Raw genomic sequence first — 18,622 nt, 5'->3', positions numbered from 1 at the left:
AGTGTTTGCTCAACAAGCCCATAGAAAATGAACCTGAAGAACTAAAAGCTATGTATACCCCTAGATCCCTCTACTCTTCTGGTATCTCATCACATCGTCTGTATCAAGATGATAGTTGCAATATCGTAATCATACAACTTCGGGTTCATTCTCTAACAAAAAGCTGGGTATCTTTCGCTCGCAATGCCCAGAACGCCCCCGTTCTTTCCCTTTTTCTCTTTCTTGAAGACGAAAGACTGAACTCCTCCCATGCAATGTACACAGACATAAAAAGAAAAGGCAAAATGAAAAATGAAAATGAGAGAGACACAAAGAGAGGAGCCGGTGCTCATCTCTGACGATGTCGCTTCGAAAAGATCCCCCTACTAGGGCCACAGCAGCAGAAATTCGAGGTGAGTCTTAAGACCCGGCGGACTCTGTCAGATCAATGAAAGTGGCATGGCTCACCCCGCCAACTGAAGGTGAGTTGAGCCGAATCTGAGGTTCCGCCTGGGCGGAATGCAAAGCCTTCTTCCGCTTCTCCTGAGCGGTTCGCGCAACCGATTTGAGAATACCCTGGAGGTATCTCTTCGCTTCTAAAACCAGGGGGGGTCCTCCGCGCTCTTCTCCAGCGCTTCCATAATTCGGGCAACCTGCAGCCGTGACTGCAGGTGGGGACAGGCCCGGCGGCCTCCCCAGTGCGCCAAACCGCACAGACCACAGAACTCGACGCCGGCGAGACGGAGTGGACAACGCCCAGGGACGTGGCGTTGTTGGCAGGCCACACAAGATGGGAAACCATCTTGGGCACCATCGGTGCCCATCGGTGCCGCTGGGGGCGGGGAGTCAACGCGGCGGAACGCGCGGGCTGTCGCAGAATTATGTATGTTAACCAAAAATGTGCTGTTATAGGCACGGAATAAAAAACGATAGGGTAGAACTTAAAAGCAAAAAGAAAAAGCAGTAACTAGGATGTGAATGGAAACTCAATTAGTTCTCACCTCCCTCTACACCGACAGTGGTAGGGCCAGCTGCAACACCTGCAGCGGCCGGCTGCTCACCCCCCATCTCCCCCTCTGCCTCACCCCCATCGTAGACAGTGCCCATTGGCACCACTCCTGCCTCAGACCCCGAGTCAGTCTCCTCACCAGCATCTGGCTCTTGGAATTCGTAGTCGTTGTCGGCAGCGGCCTTTCGCATCTTGCTAGGTCCAGGCCGGTCGGGACTAGGGATCTCGTCGTCGTCGAGTCCCTCGACGACGGTGTTTCCGTAGCGGGGCGCACCGCGCTTTCTCTTACCACGCCCGAGACCTTCAGCTTGTCGGTTAGCCTCTTCTAGCGCTTCACGCTCGCGCTCCTGAAGAATCTTCTCCCACGCCGTGACATCCACGGGGGTATCCTCGACTTCTTCGACTTCTTCAAGGCTACCTCGGTCCTTTTGCCACACGCGGGCGAAATTGAAGAGCGCCTGCTCATTCTGGTTCGAACTGCCCTCGCTGGCCACTTGCTCGGCCTGTTCAGCCTGGCTACGGTCCAACAGCTTGTCAATAGAGTGGAAATCGTAACTGATGTCAGCCGAGTCGTCATCATTGAACAGTGCCTGGGCACCATGTTTGAGGATCGATTCCAGATCTTCTTCGTCTTGATCGGCCTCGATACGATCGATGAGTACGTGGTCAAGAGCCATCTTCGATTTACCTTTCTGCATTATTTTTTCCTCCACTGACGCGCGCACTACCAGGTGGAAAACAAGGACCGTATTCTTCTGCCCGATCCGATGGGCACGCGACAGAGCCTGCATGTCCTGTTTCGGATTGAAATCCGGATCCATGATGATGACCGTATCAGCAGTGGCGAGGTTGATTCCAACACCACCCGACCGTGTCGAAAGCAAGAATGCGAAGAACGGGGAATCCGGCGCGTTGAACTCATCGATGCTCTTCTGTTTCTCTCGTGAAGACATTCTTCCATCCAGGCGACGGTACTTGAGCTCCAATCCAGCGAGGAAATCTTCAACAATGTCGAGATTCTCTAAAAACTGACTGAAGATGAGGACACGGTGTCCGCGTGCTCGAAGTTGCGGTAGCATTAAGTTCAGCAACCGGAGTTTTCCGGATGCTTCGACCAAACGATGATGGGAAAGCTGGGGATCGATGGTTTGCTCTTCAATGTCGCGGTTGTAAATGTACGGGTGGCAAAGACACTTCCGCAGCTGTATGAGGATATTGTTCAGGTTATGTCGCTCTGCTTTCTTCAACGCCCCAGTTTGCTTCTTGCAAATAGCCTTGATAAGCTGCGGGTTCTTTTTAAGAATTGACCTGTACAGCTTCTTCTGCACAACGGACATCGAAATCGGAATGATGATCTGCACCATCGGGGGGAGGAACGGCAGAACCTCTGCCTTCGTTCGACGCAGTAGGCATGGCCGGATCATATCGTGGAGCTCGCGAATAGCATCCTTGTCGAGCGTTCCTGCATATTGGGCCTCCAACTTCTCAGCATTGTAAGTCGGATCAATGAACTGGACGAGGTTGAACAACTCTCTGATGTTGTTCTGCAGAGGTGTGCCAGTGAGCAGCAGCTTGAAACCGAATTTCATGCGACGAAGGCGCTCATAGAGCTGGGTCTTGTCATTCTTCAGACGCTGGCCTTCATCAACCACCAAGCCGGCCCAATTGATGCTGGCCAAGACTCGCTTAGCCCCGTCATCACACATACTCTCGTACGAGGCAATGACCACATGGCAACACAAAGTGCCATTCTCGTGGAACATCTCGTAGTCCTGGGCTATCTCGCGAGAAAAGGCACTGCCATAATAGGTGACAACCCGGACCTCCGGGGACCAGCTTTTGATCTCGCGGCGCCAGTTTGGCACAGTCGCATTCGGAACAACAACCAGGAATGGGAAACACTGGAGTCTCTCAATCAACGCCGAGAACAGGGTCAGAACCTGGATTGTCTTTCCGAGGCCCATATCATCAGCAAGAATAGCGTTCTTTTGCTTGAAGAACATGTAAAGCAGCCAGTTCACGCCATCCAGCTGGTACTCCATGAGCTCACCGCCGGTCACCAACTCAGGCTGGGAGTCCAGCATAAGGCTCTCGTCAAACTCATTTTCGCGGACCACTTGGAGATTGCTTCGGAGATCTTTCGGCCTCAAGGGGTGAATATCCTCTCGGAGCACCCTGTCGACAAGAGCAATCTGGAAATCCTCCCAACGAGCTGCATCGGTTTGACTTGGGGGATCTTCCCAGACTGAATCTTCGTAGGGCAACCCTTTGAACTTGACGTACGCCCGCTTAACCATCTCGGGGCGGGCTCGATCCTCTTTGGATTCGGGCTCAGTGTGATATTCGACATCAAAGATAATGTCCACCCGCAGATTGTCTTCGGGAACAGCCTCGACTGTTGTCATAATGGGCTTGGTGGATCTATCTGACTTGAGGAACGCCTTCATCTGGCTGGCGGGAGCCTTGGAAGAGACCCAGTCTCCAGTCAACCAGGTGACACGGAAGTAAGACATACCATGCCACTTGATGAGATACTCTTTGTCAATCTCCGGGATCATTTCAACCAACTGCGGAACGACTTCGACTTCGAAATTCTTTGGTCTCCAAGCCACGATCACGTGGATGGGGTTGGATCCAGGAGGAGATTCAGAGCATTCATTGCATTGCCAGTCATCAGGATCAATATCGGCACGATCCTTCCCTTCCGTGTTTGGTAGATGCTGAATGTGGAAGGCTCGCTTGCAGCTATGATTGCCACCAAGGCATCTGATGAGGACATTATCAACATTGTTGACGCGGGCCATATCCACGTGGGTAATTGGATCGACGCCGTCGTTAGCTTCCCGTAATTGCTGCTCAACCTGGGAAGAAAGAGTCTCTCGCAAAGGCTGCGACATGGGACCTTCCTCCCTGCACACGGCACAGTGGCCCAAATGAGGCCTCATATCATGCTCTTGATGCTTAATCCCCAAACACCGACTGCATTGAAGAATGAAATCCCCATCGCCAACCTTGGTGGCCAAATGCTTTCGGCTGCTTCGATCGCCAAGACACACTTGATGGTACGACACAGTACAGCCTTGACAGAAAATCAAAGGCCCTTTTTCGAGGTCATGGTCTTCATAGCCGCATTGGGCACATGATTGGGAGTGGCACAGTCTGAACTCATTGTCGTCAGGCAGCTCACGGAACTGCTCCTTTGCGCCTGAGAACTTTTGCTGCTTAGGCTTTTCAGGTTCGGCCTCAGAATATTCGTCATCTTCAAGTCGCTCTTTCATGTTGCGTCGACGAGTCTTTCGTAGGCGGGAGGATGTTCGCTTGACTTTGCCTGTATCGGAGGCAGAAGACTCCTCGGACCATTCGCGAGCACGGCGTTTGCCCTTCTTAACACCTCTTCTCAAGTGGCGGCGTCTGGTTGGAGGGTCATCTTCATCGTCATCACTAGACTCATCTGAGTCTTCGACGTGCACGCTGCTGCTATCTCCATCGTCGCTTTGATGATCACCATTATCTTCATCCTCGCTGCGGAAGAAATGATCGTACCGGATGGATGGGCCACGACGTTGGCGTCTTCGTGCAATTCCCCAATCCATGTCTGAATCATAGTCTGCAGGGCCATCTACACCCGAGTAGATGTGTGAAATGGGTCTGTGGTCCATTGCGAGGGGATCAGGACTCTGTGAGTCGCGGTTGAATTCACGCAAAGCCTCCCGTCCGTTCTTGAGGCTTTTCAATTTATTGAGGGTCATCTAGTGAAAGTCACGGTCAGTTGAATGGGGCTTGAGATTGATTGACTAATTGATAGTGTTCACTTACTGTCTGACGTTCACCACTCTTCAGTCTAACAATGAGCTTGGGCTCATGCATATCAACTGCAAGAATGCGATGAACTTCGAAGTGACCAGGCAAATACTCATAGTCCTCAGGGTTGTTGACCACTGGGACAAGGATCTCAAAAGACTTTGTTGGTTCTTCTGAGTTACCAGTGACCTGTTGCACTGGCTGGAGGGCATCTTCAGAACCCTGAGGTGCCATGACTGAGGTCTGGCGAGAGGAAGCGCTCTGGAATTGCGCTAACAAATGCGCAGCCATCGCATCAGGGTCATCAGAGGTCGAAGAACTGTCTCTGGATTGAGACATGGTGATCTTTCGATCAGACGAAGGATCAGAAGAGAATGCTGGGTCTGTAGGAGCCGCACATGCGGATCCTACAGTGAGGATTTGAAAGACAACTAAATTCACTTGAGCAGTGAAGTGGGCATGCAAACGAAGGTAGGATTGATGATTCCAATGGACAACCAAGGAAGCTTTGAGTTCACTGGATGGCCAAAGGGAAGATGGGGATGAAGGGATGAAATGAGAATGATGAGAATGATGAGTGAAAGAAAAGGGAAGCGAGGGAAGAGAAGAGTCGAAGTCGAGAAGCCTGGATGCATACACGACAGACCTCAGATCGCGGCGGCGCGTCCAACGCGCGATAAGCCGATAAGAACGGGAGCGGGTAGAGACCTATCGCGCAAATCGATATCGAAGTTCTGTGGGCGAGGACCCGGAGGACTTATGAAGACCGGAACTTCGCACAATGCTCAGTACTATCTCAAGAAAGGGGCTGAGTGGTTTTTCAAGAGTGACGAGGACCTCGCATTCTACGGCATTGACGATTCGACATGCATCGTTAAACTCAGCAATTGGGGAGGGGATCCGCCGAGATAATCGTCGCGGCAACAGTTTGTCTAAACGCGAAGGACAATACGAGGGGCAATACGGAGCACGACAATACGAGAGATCAAGTACATCTGGTTTCAATGACCGTCAAACAAACGGACCGCGACAGTACGGAAAGCAAAAATACGAGAGATCGGATCAATCCCACTTCAGTGACCGTCGGATATATGGAGCGCGACAGCATGAAGACCGAAAGCCCCAGAGACCAGGATTGAAACCCACTGTTAATCGAAACTACGGCCAGGGTGAGCGAGAATACGGAGCGAAGAAGACCTGGCCATCAGACAGTGCAGGTCGTAAAGACTATGATCGCCGACAATCGCCATTGAACGACAACTTCAGCTCCACACGACAAAGCCAAAAGGAAGAGAAGTTTGAATTCGACGAGGATGAGTTCATCCGCTCTGGGGATTTCCGAGGGCTCCCTCGTGAGCATCAATCACGGTTCCAATCACGGTTCCAGTCACGAACGCAAGACGGACCATTTACACAGTCGGGACGGGGAAGGCCTTCAAAGGATGAACCGCGGGAGAAGGAGCCAGCAAGACCTAGGGCTCACCGGGTCACGCACAGCATGCCAGAGCGTGTGAAGGACAACGTCAAAGTGCCCGATACAATCCCCTACACTACACCGGCATCTGAGTTCATTTACGGGACCGGTGCGGTGGAGGCGGCGCTACGCTGCAGTCGGCGTCAACTATACAAGCTGTATATCTATCAGAGCACGGAGGAAGAGCTAACCGCAGCAAAGGTCACAATCCGCAAACTGGCATTGTCAAAGAACGTTGCAGTAAAAATGGCATTTGCGGGCTGGGATCGACTCATGGATAAGATGAGTGCTGGGCGACCTCACAATGGCTGCATTTTGGAGGCATCCCCTTTACCAAAATTGCCAGTGCGCAGCCTGCAGGCTGTCCCATCTATATCCGAGGAGTATTTCCGGACGGAGCTTGCGCCACAAACCCGGGAAGAGGCTGCGGTAAATGGCACCGATGATCGTATCCAGATCCATCATCCTTCCCCGCCCCCGCATGGAACTGAACAACGCCATCGATATCCCATTGTTCTGCTATTGGACGGAGTGGTCGATACCGGCAATATGGGCGCTATCATCCGCTCATCCTATTTCCTGGGTGTCGATGCAATTGTTCTAGCTGGTCGCAACTCCGCACCATTGTCTCCTATCACGATCAAATCTTCTGCTGGTGCAGCAGAAAATATGCCTATCCTTCATGTGAAGAATGAAGTTGACTTCATTCAGCGATCCCAGCAGAACGGGTGGCGATTCTATGCTGCAGATGCACCACTCCCTGGGTCCGTGCAGTTGGATCACATCCCGGCCGACGGTGATCAAAGCGGGGCCAAATTGCCCATCACTACTGCGCCCAGTGTGATAATGATGGGCAGTGAGGCTACCGGATTGAGCTCGCATATCAAGTCGCATGCAAATGCAATCATCAGCATTCCAGGTGCACGGCAAAGTTCCATCCTGGGCGTTGAATCGGATCCTGCCCGCATCGACAGTCTGAATGTGAGTGTCGCCGCCGCGCTACTGATGGAGAAGTTCCTGCGGACCCCAATCACTGTGGGTGAGATCGTCAAGAAGGAAAAGAACGTGGAAAAAAACATGGGAAAGGAGAAAATGTGGTAATATGACTGTAATATATGTATTCTAGCATCTACACAGCATTTTGTACAATAGCACATAATTGGAGTCTCTGGTTTGATTTCTTGACTGTTCTGAATTAGGGTTAGCCATACATCTCGAAGAACGAAGAACCTCCTTTTTGAGACCGCCCATGTACGCGATTTCCTTTTTTCCCACTTTCTGCTCACTGGTCTATTCTCCAGGTTTATCTTTCCGTCAGGGTTGCCTATTCTCTGATCCTATGCTGTGTGTGCCGGTTGATTCACGATCAAATCGGTCTCTGCCAGGAGAGGACAGCATGATCGTGAATTTGTTGATTTGCTTGTAGACACACAAAAATGCTGGATCAAATTGGCTCTTCCGGCTGCCAGAAGGTGAGTATGGAAGGCCCGTAGGACAGGCACAGTGTGATCATTCTCACTAAGAGGTTGGTAACGGTCCTCTTTCACTATGTTGGCAGTGGTTGTACTCAATGAGCCGATCTCCTCAGTTGGGTCGTACTCAGAAAGACAAGTAATTTGATTCTCAATCTTCGCCCAATATTTCAACATTAAACGGAGAATAAGCACTTACTCTTGGTTTAGGCCATGGTCATACCCATCGAGTCTTATCTTTCGTTTACACTAGCCTTGGTGGTTGGAGAGCCGTTGGCTGGTGAGAGATTGCTAAGAAGGGGAAGGCACGTAGGTGGAAGGCACCTGGGCATATTAGGTACAACCTTGGAAAGATCTCATCTGGACTTCTTCATTTCCCTCCGAATCAATTTCAAGAGAATATTATTGAGGTTCTGACAATATCCCCTAATCTTTATTGCTCCTTCGGCCCTGTATCCTTCCTAGCCACACCCAAAAAGGCCCAGAAAGACATCCAACCGAGAGCTCAAGGTTGGGAACTGAAAGTGCCTTGGATTCGGGAGCACCGGATAGGCAAGGCCTCATCGAAAGAGACCCTACAGACTGGTAAATTACCAGCTGCGCATGGTTCGATATCTCCCTCATCCTGATATCGACACAGCTTTTCGATATCTTTTGGCCTCATTGGCCTGATCATTGTCGTGACCCTTCTTTTTTGGGCCATTCGGTATATTGTATGCAGCCTCCTTCGTCCTCTGAATTGGTAGTTATGCTAATGAAATATATTTCCAGCTTTTTGGCACATGAGGCAAAGCTCAGTGACCCCCAGAGGGCGCTGGCTGACCATTTCGTCAAACAAGGCCAAGAAAAAAATGGAGGAGAAGAAGAGCCGGTGGTGACAATTGGCTGCGGCTATCTCGATACACCCCAGAAGCACTTGTGGGAAGTGTAGGAACCCGGATGGATGAACACCTTGAATCACTAGCACTCCGAAAGTCCTTTGATCTCAATACTGGAAACTTAATCAAAATGCCTACAGCGCTACATAATTGTGCACTTGGTTCCAAGACACGCGAGACAAGTGGATGAAAGCCCGGCCTTCTAACCACTTGTCTCATCCAAAGGGCCCTATTCTCTCTGCTCAGTTGATGATGGTGCTTTGTGCTAATCCGTGAGCCTCCTGCTTATACTGGGTTTCCTTGGGACTATGTAAAGAGTCGAAATTGATATGGTGAACGATCTTGAGTTTTCAAAGCAAATACATCAAATATCCAGCTCACTGAGTCCGAGCCTAGACTAGAAGAGATGCCTAGGTGAATAATCAAGCAAAATCAGAGAAAATATGTATTTTCCCATCAAGAAAAGGGAGACCTTGAAATATACCGAAACTCGCGGCCGAAGTTTTGTGGGGAAATGGGGGGGTGGGGGAAGTTCCTGAAGAACTTGAAGAACGTCTCCCCTCAACCCTAAAAGATGTGTTTCTATCTTTTGTGAATAGATACATATTTATCACTCTATAGGAAGATCCTTATATTATCATCATGATCCCAGAAAAACAGATCCCAACCACCGCATTCGTGGTCGAGAAACCAGGAGCTCCTTTTGTCCTTCAAAATGTAATTCTTGACGAAGTCCGGGCAAATGAAGTCTTGGTTGAAATGAAGTATACTGGCCTCTGCCACACAGTATGCATCCTCCATTCCGCAAAGAATTTCTCCAAATGAACAAAACTAACAAAATAACCTTAGGACATCGTCGTCCAACAGGGCGCAATCCCAGTCGGTGATTATCCCGCCGTACTAGGCCACGAAGGCGCCGGAATAGTCCGCCGCATCGGCAGCGCCGTCAAAGACAAGTCCCTCCAAGAAGGCGACCTTGTCTTCCTAAGCTTCAGCTCCTGTCACGAAGAATCATGCAGTCCCTGCAGCAAAGGCCGAAACGGATTCTGCGACCAGATGACATCCATTAACTTCGCCGGGGCTCGGGGTCTCACCGCTGCCGAGTCACCCATCTCTTTCCCCGGCGGAAGCCCAATCCGAGGCCAGTTCTTCGGACAGTCCTCCATGAGCAAGCTGGCTGTGGTGGACGAGCGGTCGGTCGTCAAGTCCCCTCCCGGATCTGGAGTCACGGTCGAGGACATGGCGGTCCTTGCTCCTCTTGGATGTGGATATCTCACTGGTGCTGGCACCGTCTTTAATGTGCTCAAGCCTACATCGAAAAGTCGCCTTGCTGTTATTGGTATGGGCGCTGTCGGGGTGGCGGCTATGTTGGCTGCACGGTCTTCGGGAGTTGAAACTGTTATCGCGGTTGATATTGTTGATGCGAAGCTCGAGCTGGCGAAGTCTCTTGGTGCATCGCATACGTTGAACACGAAGAGTGTATCGGATCTTACACAGGGGTTGTTGGATATACTCCCGGATGGCGTGGACTGTATCCTCGACACGACGGGTGTAGTTCCTCTGCTCGAGGCTGCGGTCAAAGCTTTGGGCCATGAAGGTACCCTAGCTATTGTGGGTGTTGCTCGTGCTGGCTCATCTCTCAACATCGATCCTTTGAAACTCATGATGGGTTGTCAGCGTGTTGTTGGTGTGATTGAGGGTTGCGCGAATCCCGCTGTTGTGAGTCTTCTTTTTGAAAATCACTTGAGCCATGACTAACCTTTCCTCTTCCAGATTGTTCCACAACTGATTGATCTGTACAAGCGAGGAAAATTCCCGGTCGATAAACTTGCTAAGATTTATGCCCCGAGCGACTTTGAGCAAGCCATGGCGGATTTGCACTCTGGAAGTGTAAGTGTTCCAAATCAATGTTTCAACGAGACAAGCTAACAAATGTACTCCCTACAGGTTATCAAGCCCGTCATCCAATGGGCAGACCTGTGATACTATGATTCGGGTATGCATATAAGGGCGCTTTTCACTTGGTGGTGGGATTGTTTCTATTGGTGAATCGTAGCATGCTTCTCTTCCTGTTCATATAGTGGCAGTTTATTATGTAGTAAATGAACATCTAGAATGTCCAGGTGTACATCACAAGCAAGTTCCGCGACCCCATTTACATGATGCATATGCCTAGCTTGAGTCAGAAGGTACAGAGAGATTCTGGCGAAGCTCCTTTCGCTGCACAGCACCAAAGCGAAGATTGCCCACATCGAAGACCTAATCACCTGATTAGTTTGTGCAACTGTGAACCCCAAAAAAGAGCATATCACTCACTGCATAGATAGCCTTCAGGAAGGTATCACCTAGAATGTCCATAGTCATAGTACCACGACTTTGGATGCCTCCATAGACATAACCAGATTTAGCCTCAGCGAATCCAAGACCTTCCTTCTGCACAACAAACTGCTTCTCGCCAACAGCAAAAGATACAACAGGCAATTTATCAGCCGGTGTATTCGATGGAAAGATCCATCCCTGGCTGGCATTATCATACTTTGCCCCGGGGATAGCATCATAAACGGCCTGACAGGTTTCATCATCCACCAGTGCCAAAGTAGTCCCCGTATCAGCAATAGCCTTGTTTCCAGCCCTAGCAATCGATTTCCCATTCACCGTCGCCGAGGTAGAATCGAACATCCAAAACCCCTGACTGTTATCGACAGGCGTGTAGTAGATCTCAGACTCAGCGGCCTTCACCGTGTCCTGATCAACGTAACCAAATGTATAGAACGACTCGCCCTTATCCGGCTCATCAGTGTCTCTCCAGGACCCCAGCTTCGCCGTGAAGAGCTCAGCCGACTTCGGGATGTCAGCCTGCGAGATCATATTCTCCACAGGCATGGCCACAGCCTCGGGCTTGACGGTATTGATATTACTGAACGCAAGACCTAGCAGTCCATCCCCAGCGCCTTGTGCGAATTGCTCGGACAAGATATCGGCGATCCCAACAGCTTGGCCTTTGACGACCAGCCCGCCGATAGTGACATTATCGTTGCCGACCGTGCCGGAGGCAAAAGAGCCATCGCCGTACTTAATCTGCCACGTCGAGCCGTCCTTTTCTTCGAATGTGCTCGATTTGGTCGGATCGAAGACTCTGTGGTTCTTGTTCGCCGACAGAATCTTAGACGATAGCTCCGTGGACCAGACCTAGACACGCTTAGTAGCTTTCATATCATAGCAAAAGCAAAAGAAAAAGTATTTCTCTTACCCACAGATCCGCAGATCCAGTATCGAAGTCCAAATTGAGCGTCTGTGCAGGCGTGCCAATGCCAATTTCGGCAAGATACATCGAGTCATTCTGCACGTCGTGGACACCCACTTGTCCGACCTCGTCGCTGACAGCGTCCTTTTTCTGTAACACCTGCTGCAACCGAGCTCGGCCTCCCACGGGCTTATTGGTGAACTGTCGGCCTGTTTGTACCATTGTCGTGCCGAGGAAATATGGGCCGTCCTTGGTCGGTGTGAAGCGATACTTGCGCATGGCATACAAGTACGACTTCGTGCCGGACTTCTGGTAGTGCGGGTTCGCGATGAGCTTGATTCTGGTCATGGTGGGATGTTTTTTAGGTAGTTTTGGTTTGAGGAATTAGTGGATGGATGGCTGGGGTTGGGATCTCCCCATGTACTTATGCTGGAATATTATCATGGGAGGTGTTTGAAACAAGCGTCGTCATGGCTTTTAAGTATTGCGATGCCTAGCGAAGTCATTTTGATGGAGACGAAATCTTAGAAACCTGGATTCCGTCATCGCAGACAACTTGGGATTAGTGTTGTTTCAGCAGTGTGATGGAGGTGGTATTCGATCTGCACGATGATGCGGACTCCGGTCAGGGATAATTTGTCAACTGGGATTATACAGCGATGATACGACAAGCCTTTAGAAGTAAAACAAATAACTCTATTTCAATTACAAAAGTACATTAAAACATCTGCGCCGATCACAAACCCGCCCTTAATACCCGAATCACCAATAACCTTAGCAAACTGGGAACGTACACACTCGTGGACCTTCAATCCACATTACCTCTTGCGACTCTTAGACTTAGTCGCTGCAGTACTAGGAGCTCGGGAGCTTGCGGCAGAGGCAGTCTTGCTACCACCCTTAGTGGTCTTGGCTTGCTTGGCCGGCTGTAAAAAGAAAATCAAGTTAGATCCAAAGTAATAAAGTAATCGATGAGACCAAACTTACGGCAGCTCCGTTCTTAGCCTTCTTCTTGGCAGGAGGCGCTTCTTCCATCTCTTCCTCCTCGTCACGATCACGACCGCGGCCTTTGCCTTCGCTGGGCTCGAATTCCTTCGCCACGGTGTTCAGCAGAGTAGTGCAGCGGCGACCAATTTCCACCGGTGTACGACTGAGCATGAAGAAATCGAATCGGAACAGAGGTGAATCACGAATCTCTTCACGGATGTTCTCATACAAATCCTCACCCTCGACGCCATACTTGTCCAGCATGATTAACAAGAATCGGTCCTCATCCTCGGTGTAAACCTTTTTGTTGGTGGTGGACACGGTGTAGTTGATCTTGAGCTGCTGAAGCGGCACGCGGTACATCTCCAACTTCTTGCGAAGCATCTTCCGCTGGTGATCTATCTTCCGTACCTTCTCCTCACCCTGGTCAATGACTCGGAGGTACTTAGGATAGTCCTGGATCTCGGTGTAGCGGCGCCAGAAGACTTCGGCATATTCCTTAATCTCATCGGGTTCCTTGCTGTCCACCTCAGTGGCAATACCCTTGTAGTCGGTGCGGCCAAACTTGGCAGACCCATTGATAAATTGCTGGAAATCACGTCGGTTCCAGGTTCCGAAGCCTTCTTCCGACATGCGAGCTTTCTCGGCTTGCTCCTCCTCAGTAAGCGGGACAGCGTTGTCAATCTCCTGTTGTTCAAGGTCCCGCTCAGCCTCTCGCTCACTGAGCTCCTCTTCGGGGCCTTCAGGTAATTGAGCCTTGTAGCCAATTTCCTTGTGGAAATAGGCCGTCTCCTTCTCTTGGAGCTCATGGAGACCAGGAGGGAAGAATTGCCAGTCGTGGACGGTGATTTGTTTAGGAGCACGTGGGACCTTGGGCTTTGTATCGGCGGTTCGGCCGCCAGTGGCCAAGGCTTGGCGGTAGTATTTGTCAATGGAATAGAATTGCTCTTTGCGCTCACGCTTGGCTGGGTTGATCCAGCTGATGCCAATATCCTTCTTCCGCTCGGTGAAATCTTTACCGTTCCATTCATATGCACTCTCGGAGGAGAACTTCTGCAAGTCATCAATGCCGAGCGCCTCGTACTTCTTATTGAGCTCTGCAGTTCGCTCTTCACCTTTACGTAGGATAGTCTCGATATCCTCATCTTCGGCCATTTCGGTTGCATCCACGCCCTTGGTGAAGACGTCGGCAGCACCGTGCTGAATCATGCCAAGGAGGTCTTCTTTCGAAGACGCTTTACTGGCCTGTTGTCCGGAGCGACCTTGTTGAATGACAAGCTGATCCAGGCGTAGTTTCTGAGCTGCTCGCTCCAGAACCTTCTCTTCAATGGCCTTCTCTGTGATGAATCGGAAAACTTTTACCTGCTTGGTTTGACCAATGCGGTGGGCTCGATCCATGGCCTGCAGATCAGCTTGCGGGTTCCAGTCACTGTCGAAGAGAACGACGATATCGGCCGAGGTTAAGTTGATACCCAGGCCACCCGCCCTGGTGGTAAGAAGGAAAACGAATTTGTCGGATCCGGGTTTGTTGTAGTCATCAATGGCAGCAATGCGATCCTCATGTGCCGTAGTACCATCGATACGGCAGTAGTTGTAGTCTCGGAAACAACAGTAGTCTTCCAAAATATCCAGTACACGACTCATTTGAGAGAAGATGAGCACACGACTACCATCCGCTTGCATACGCTTCAGAAGTTTGTCCAGAATGACCATCTTTCCCGAATTGAAAACAAGATGTTCGTCGGTCGTATACGGAGGACCTGGTTCAGCCCCCTCGAACAGGTAGGGATGGTTGCAACACTTCCGCAGTTGCATGACAATGTTCAACAAGCGGGTTTTGGACTCGCGCTTCCCAGCGGCACCGTTGACAGCGTCAATATCTTTCTCCAGAATTTTCTGGTACCACCTCCGTTGCATTTCAGACATTGGGACATAGAGGTTTAGTTCTTTCTTCGGCAGCAAACTCTTCTCAACATCACTCTTCACACGTCGAAGCAAGAAAGGGCGGAGAACACGGTGGAGTTGCTGCACCACGGCGTCTTGGTCTGAGTCTTGATTTGAGAACCATTGGTCAAATGCCTCCGAATCGCCGAAGACATCTGGGAGAAGGAAGTTGAGCAAAGCCCACAGTTCATGCAAGTTGTTCTGTAGCGGAGTGCCAGTAATCAACAACCGATTGCGGGAGTTGAAAAGACGGATAATCTGCGACAATGACGATTCTTCGTTTTTGATCCGATGGGCCTCGTCGATGATAATGTATTCCCAGGCAAACTTCTTCAGGTGCGACTTCTCGCGGAGGATCATTTCATAACTGGTGATGCAAACATCAAACTCCTCCTCGACTAAGCGCTCATTAATCAACTGCTGCCGTTCTTCTTTGTTGCCTTGGAGCACCAGGACGTCGATGTCAGGGGTCCACTTTGCGAACTCTCGCTTCCAGTTGTCCAGGGTTGACTTCGGCACGACGACCAAATGAGGCCCGTTGATATCGCGGATGTAGCGTAGATAGCCTAGGAACGAGATCGTCTGCAGGGTCTTACCGAGACCCATCTCATCGGCCAGGATACCTGAGATACCGTTCTCATGTAGCGAAACGAGCCAGTTCAAGCCTGCAACCTGGTAATCACGCAGCTCACCGTGGATAAATGCTGGTGACTCTCGGAAGATGGTGGTGCTATCGCCGCCCTGCTTTTCATCTTGGAGCAGCTCTGCGTCTTCTTCTTGTTCGGTCCTGCGGCGCCGCTCCCCACCAGCACCCCCGGAGCGCTTAGAGCCCTTGCGGGCCTTTTCATCAGCCTCTGCATTTTGTCGGTCAATTTCCGCCATAATCTCCTTGATCCGAGGGTTTGGATTCGTATCGATGAAGTGGCGAAACAGGTCAGTGAGACCAAGAAGGTATCGGAATCGGCGAATCGAGTCATCCTCCTGCATAACATTATGTATCAGCAAATGGATCGTCAGCAATATTATCTTATCACCCATACCTTCGTATTATCGAGGCGGCCATGCTTCTTGCCTAGGATGCTTTTTCTGAGGTGGTTGGCCTCAGATCTGCGCCTACGTCCATCAGCCGCCGCGTCGCCCGCAACGCTGCTTTCAGTGGTGTTGGGATTTGTGTCAGAGTCCTATTCAGGTAGTTAGCAACTTTCCTTCTCTAATACACAGTGTTGTAGACCAAGGGTGTCTTACCGTGTAATCTGGGGTGTCTTGGCGGCTCTAGATTGCGAAAGAATATTAGCATGAGCTTGGAACAAAAAAAAAGAAAAGAAAAAAAAAAGGCAGATACATATGGCATGTCACGCCAGAAGTTTGAACTACAAAAGTAGGAACAATCTCACATACCATTTGCGCGTCGGCACTATCCACGGGCACCGAAGGGACCGTGTCGTCATTTGTATCAGTCATGGGAGTATCAGCCTGCGAGACCGGATCAGACGCGAGGGCAGGAGCCATGATTTATCTCCGGTGAACAGTGCAGGTGCGCTGGCTGTTTAAACACGTCTTTGAGCGTGCAACAAAGAATATCGGAAGCTCGCGATTAGTCGGATCGCGTAGTGCAGGAAGAAAGAACCAGCTAGGGTCGGAGTGATGAGGAAGTGACGGCGATTGTCCAAATATAGTCCAAGGTAAGTCTAAAATTGTAAGCAACTCATCAATGGGGTTCCCATATAATGATGCTATTGAACAATTCTAGGCCAGGATTATTGAACGTACTCAAAGCGCGTCGATGGCAAATCAAGATACCGCCTTTCGGTAGGGCCTGCGGTATGGAATATTGTTATTCCGTCGGAAAGTGGGCTTCTCGTTACCGGGCCAGGGCGGTCATCTGCAACAACCTTGAAATTGAAAGTTCCTCCGTTGACACATCTTGCTTATTGTTGCACAGCTGGGTGAACAACAACCTCCATATCTCTGATTCTAGCTGTGCTGGCACTGGCCTCCTTTCTTGCTACAGTCTCCCCCATTCCAACTTCCCTCTTGCACCACCTCCAAGCTCTTCGCTATCGCCATTTGGCCACCGACGAACGACGCACGGCGCACGGCATACGGCATAGCTGTCAACGCAAACACTTTCATCCTCAGAACCATTGCCCAACAGGGCCCTGACATCGTTTCCTGCCATGGACTCTATGAGGTCCCTCAACACCTCTCTTCCGAGCTCGACACCCCGCCCGCAACCTCCGGAGCAACTCCTCCAGCAATTCAAGGCGGCAGCTCTATCAGTCACAAACCTGTACAAGAATGCAGTATGTGAACAAGCCCAGGCAAGATCGTTAGGATACCAGGAAGCGATAGAGGATCTGCTTCACTTCCTTGACCGTGAGAACCTCGGTCTCGGAGACGGAGAGGGGTGGAAGGTTCGGCAATGGGCAACTGAAAAATGTGACGGAACTGGGTCACAAAGTAGCGATGAAGACGCAGAGGTCGACAAGCGTGACCGAAGTGCTACTCCAGCTACTGCTCGCAAAGAAAAACCTACACCTGAACCGATTGCTCGTCAACCCCCCACTTCAGCGCCCGTACCCGCATCCAAGCCAGAATCGACCACTCCTTCCACGCAACTCCACGAAACACCTTCTTTTGCCACACCTGCTGTCTTCACATTCTCTGCTGGTCCTACGTACCCTCAGTGTCAAGAGCTCGACATGGATGTGCAGTCGTCAGACAACTCATCTGCAACCATGCAGGACGGCGCTCCTGTGAGCGTCTCAGTGATGCCTCGGAACAGACCACACCATCGTCACAACAACCACCCACGATCAAACGCGCGCCCTTCACCACGGGAGTCTCCCGCCAGTATTGGATCCAAGAGGAAATTCACTTTCCCTGATTTCTTCGATCTGTCAGGTCTTAACAACGGACGAGATGCGTCAGGAGGAGGTGGGAAACGAGGCCGCTTTACCTAGGCTGCAACCTAGATAAAGCATTATATGATGACGAAGTGACGACCATTCCCTTCTGATTGTCACACAGTGGCTGGTTGAGATTTCGGGTATGAAGGTGCTTTTCGGGTGCATAACAAGGGAGGGGCATTTTGCATATGGTTTCGTTTTGTTCTTCTCTTCCTTGGCTTTCTTTCGTGTCTTCTTGTCTCTTTCTTTTATCTTACTTTCCCCCCTTACCCTTGTGATATAGCATATAGACGGTTATGCCTGTGGTGATACCCGATACCCGGAGTGGCAATTATCATTGGCTTGCGACTAAATAACAATCAATATCTTACAAAGCTTCCAACCTGCACTTCGCTATCAACCTTGGAAACAACCAGCTTGCGCGACCCTCGCTTTCATCACATCCCGTATGCTCTAGTACGTGTTCAATATACAATGCTCAGTTAAACGCCCGCCACAGCCCCATTCCTACTAATGTCGCAGAGATCGAGGCAATCCCCAACTTGCGCGAGCCCATCTTGTATCTTGTGGGACCTTTCATGATGGCCTTCTCTTGTTTCCGGAGATTGGTCATTCCGGTGTAGTAGCTGTAGACTCCGAGGCCAATAAAAGCAGCAGATCCTATTGCAGGATGTCAGCACACCTAATGCTAGTAAAATACAAGCCCAGGTCACAGGCCAAAGATAAAGCATACCAGTTATTCTGCAGGACAAACAGTCGTCGTACTTGTCCTCGGCCAGAGCCTGCTTGGCGTTTTTCGGCTGGGTATCCATGGCGCGCTTATCAGAGGAGATGAATGTGTATAGAGGGTATTTCGATATTGTTCAGAACAAGACATACGTTGATGTCTGTTTGTCTCCAAAAAGTTATCGGAAGGCGGGGATCC

The 18,622-nt window shown here is 50.5% G+C and overlaps 7 protein-coding genes across 7 annotated transcripts; 3 read left to right on the top strand and 4 right to left on the bottom strand.

The window, feature by feature from the left end:
- Nucleotides 1–399: 399 nt before the first annotated feature.
- N7525_005859 (uncharacterized protein) lies at nt 400–5,128 on the bottom strand (the record flags this gene model as incomplete). Its single annotated transcript, XM_061213533.1, is given in 4 exon segments — nt 400–644; nt 659–847; nt 981–4,737; nt 4,805–5,128. 4 exon segments carry the CDS (start codon nt 5,126–5,128, stop codon nt 400–402), a joined length of 4,515 nt encoding a protein of 1,504 aa, XP_061070554.1.
- A 442-nt stretch (nt 5,129–5,570) lies between these two features.
- Nucleotides 5,571–7,364, top strand: N7525_005858 (RNA methyltransferase, TrmH family; the record flags this gene model as incomplete). Its single annotated transcript, XM_002564351.1, has 1 exon — nt 5,571–7,364. The coding sequence occupies one exon, from the start codon at nt 5,571–5,573 to the stop codon at nt 7,362–7,364; it is 1,794 nt and encodes a 597-aa protein (XP_002564397.1).
- A 1,891-nt stretch (nt 7,365–9,255) lies between these two features.
- Nucleotides 9,256–10,596, top strand: N7525_005857 (NAD(P)-dependent alcohol dehydrogenase; the record flags this gene model as incomplete). The annotated part of the gene is made up of 4 exons (XM_002564352.1): nt 9,256–9,399; nt 9,463–10,332; nt 10,387–10,503; nt 10,561–10,596. The coding sequence occupies 4 exons, from the start codon at nt 9,256–9,258 to the stop codon at nt 10,594–10,596; spliced, it is 1,167 nt and encodes a 388-aa protein (XP_002564398.1).
- A 189-nt stretch (nt 10,597–10,785) lies between these two features.
- N7525_005856 (pepsin-like aspartic protease) lies at nt 10,786–12,205 on the bottom strand (the record flags this gene model as incomplete). The annotated part of the gene is made up of 3 exons (XM_002564353.2): nt 10,786–10,872; nt 10,930–11,802; nt 11,864–12,205. 3 exons carry the CDS (start codon nt 12,203–12,205, stop codon nt 10,786–10,788), a joined length of 1,302 nt encoding a protein of 433 aa, XP_002564399.2.
- A 470-nt stretch (nt 12,206–12,675) lies between these two features.
- On the bottom strand, nt 12,676–16,297 carry N7525_005855 (uncharacterized protein; the record flags this gene model as incomplete). The annotated part of the gene is made up of 5 exons (XM_061213532.1): nt 12,676–12,783; nt 12,845–15,769; nt 15,829–15,969; nt 16,034–16,060; nt 16,187–16,297. The coding sequence occupies 5 exons, from the start codon at nt 16,295–16,297 to the stop codon at nt 12,676–12,678; spliced, it is 3,312 nt and encodes a 1,103-aa protein (XP_061070553.1).
- Nucleotides 16,298–16,965: 668 nt separating this feature from the next.
- On the top strand, nt 16,966–17,751 carry N7525_005854 (uncharacterized protein; the record flags this gene model as incomplete). Its single annotated transcript, XM_002564355.1, has 1 exon — nt 16,966–17,751. The coding sequence occupies one exon, from the start codon at nt 16,966–16,968 to the stop codon at nt 17,749–17,751; it is 786 nt and encodes a 261-aa protein (XP_002564401.1).
- A 424-nt stretch (nt 17,752–18,175) lies between these two features.
- N7525_005853 (uncharacterized protein) lies at nt 18,176–18,509 on the bottom strand (the record flags this gene model as incomplete). Its single annotated transcript, XM_002564356.1, has 2 exons — nt 18,176–18,357; nt 18,431–18,509. 2 exons carry the CDS (start codon nt 18,507–18,509, stop codon nt 18,176–18,178), a joined length of 261 nt encoding a protein of 86 aa, XP_002564402.1.
- Between the last annotated feature and the right edge of the window lie 113 nt (nt 18,510–18,622).

The sequence above is a fragment of the Penicillium rubens genome (genome assembly GCF_028828025.1).
Source record: "Penicillium rubens strain IBT 27055 chromosome Unknown utg000002l_segment0_segment0, whole genome shotgun sequence".
Taxonomy (NCBI): Eukaryota; Fungi; Ascomycota; class Eurotiomycetes; order Eurotiales; family Aspergillaceae; genus Penicillium; species Penicillium rubens.
Note: the sequence above shows the minus strand (reverse complement) of the source record. Positions and strands in the feature narration are given on the sequence as shown.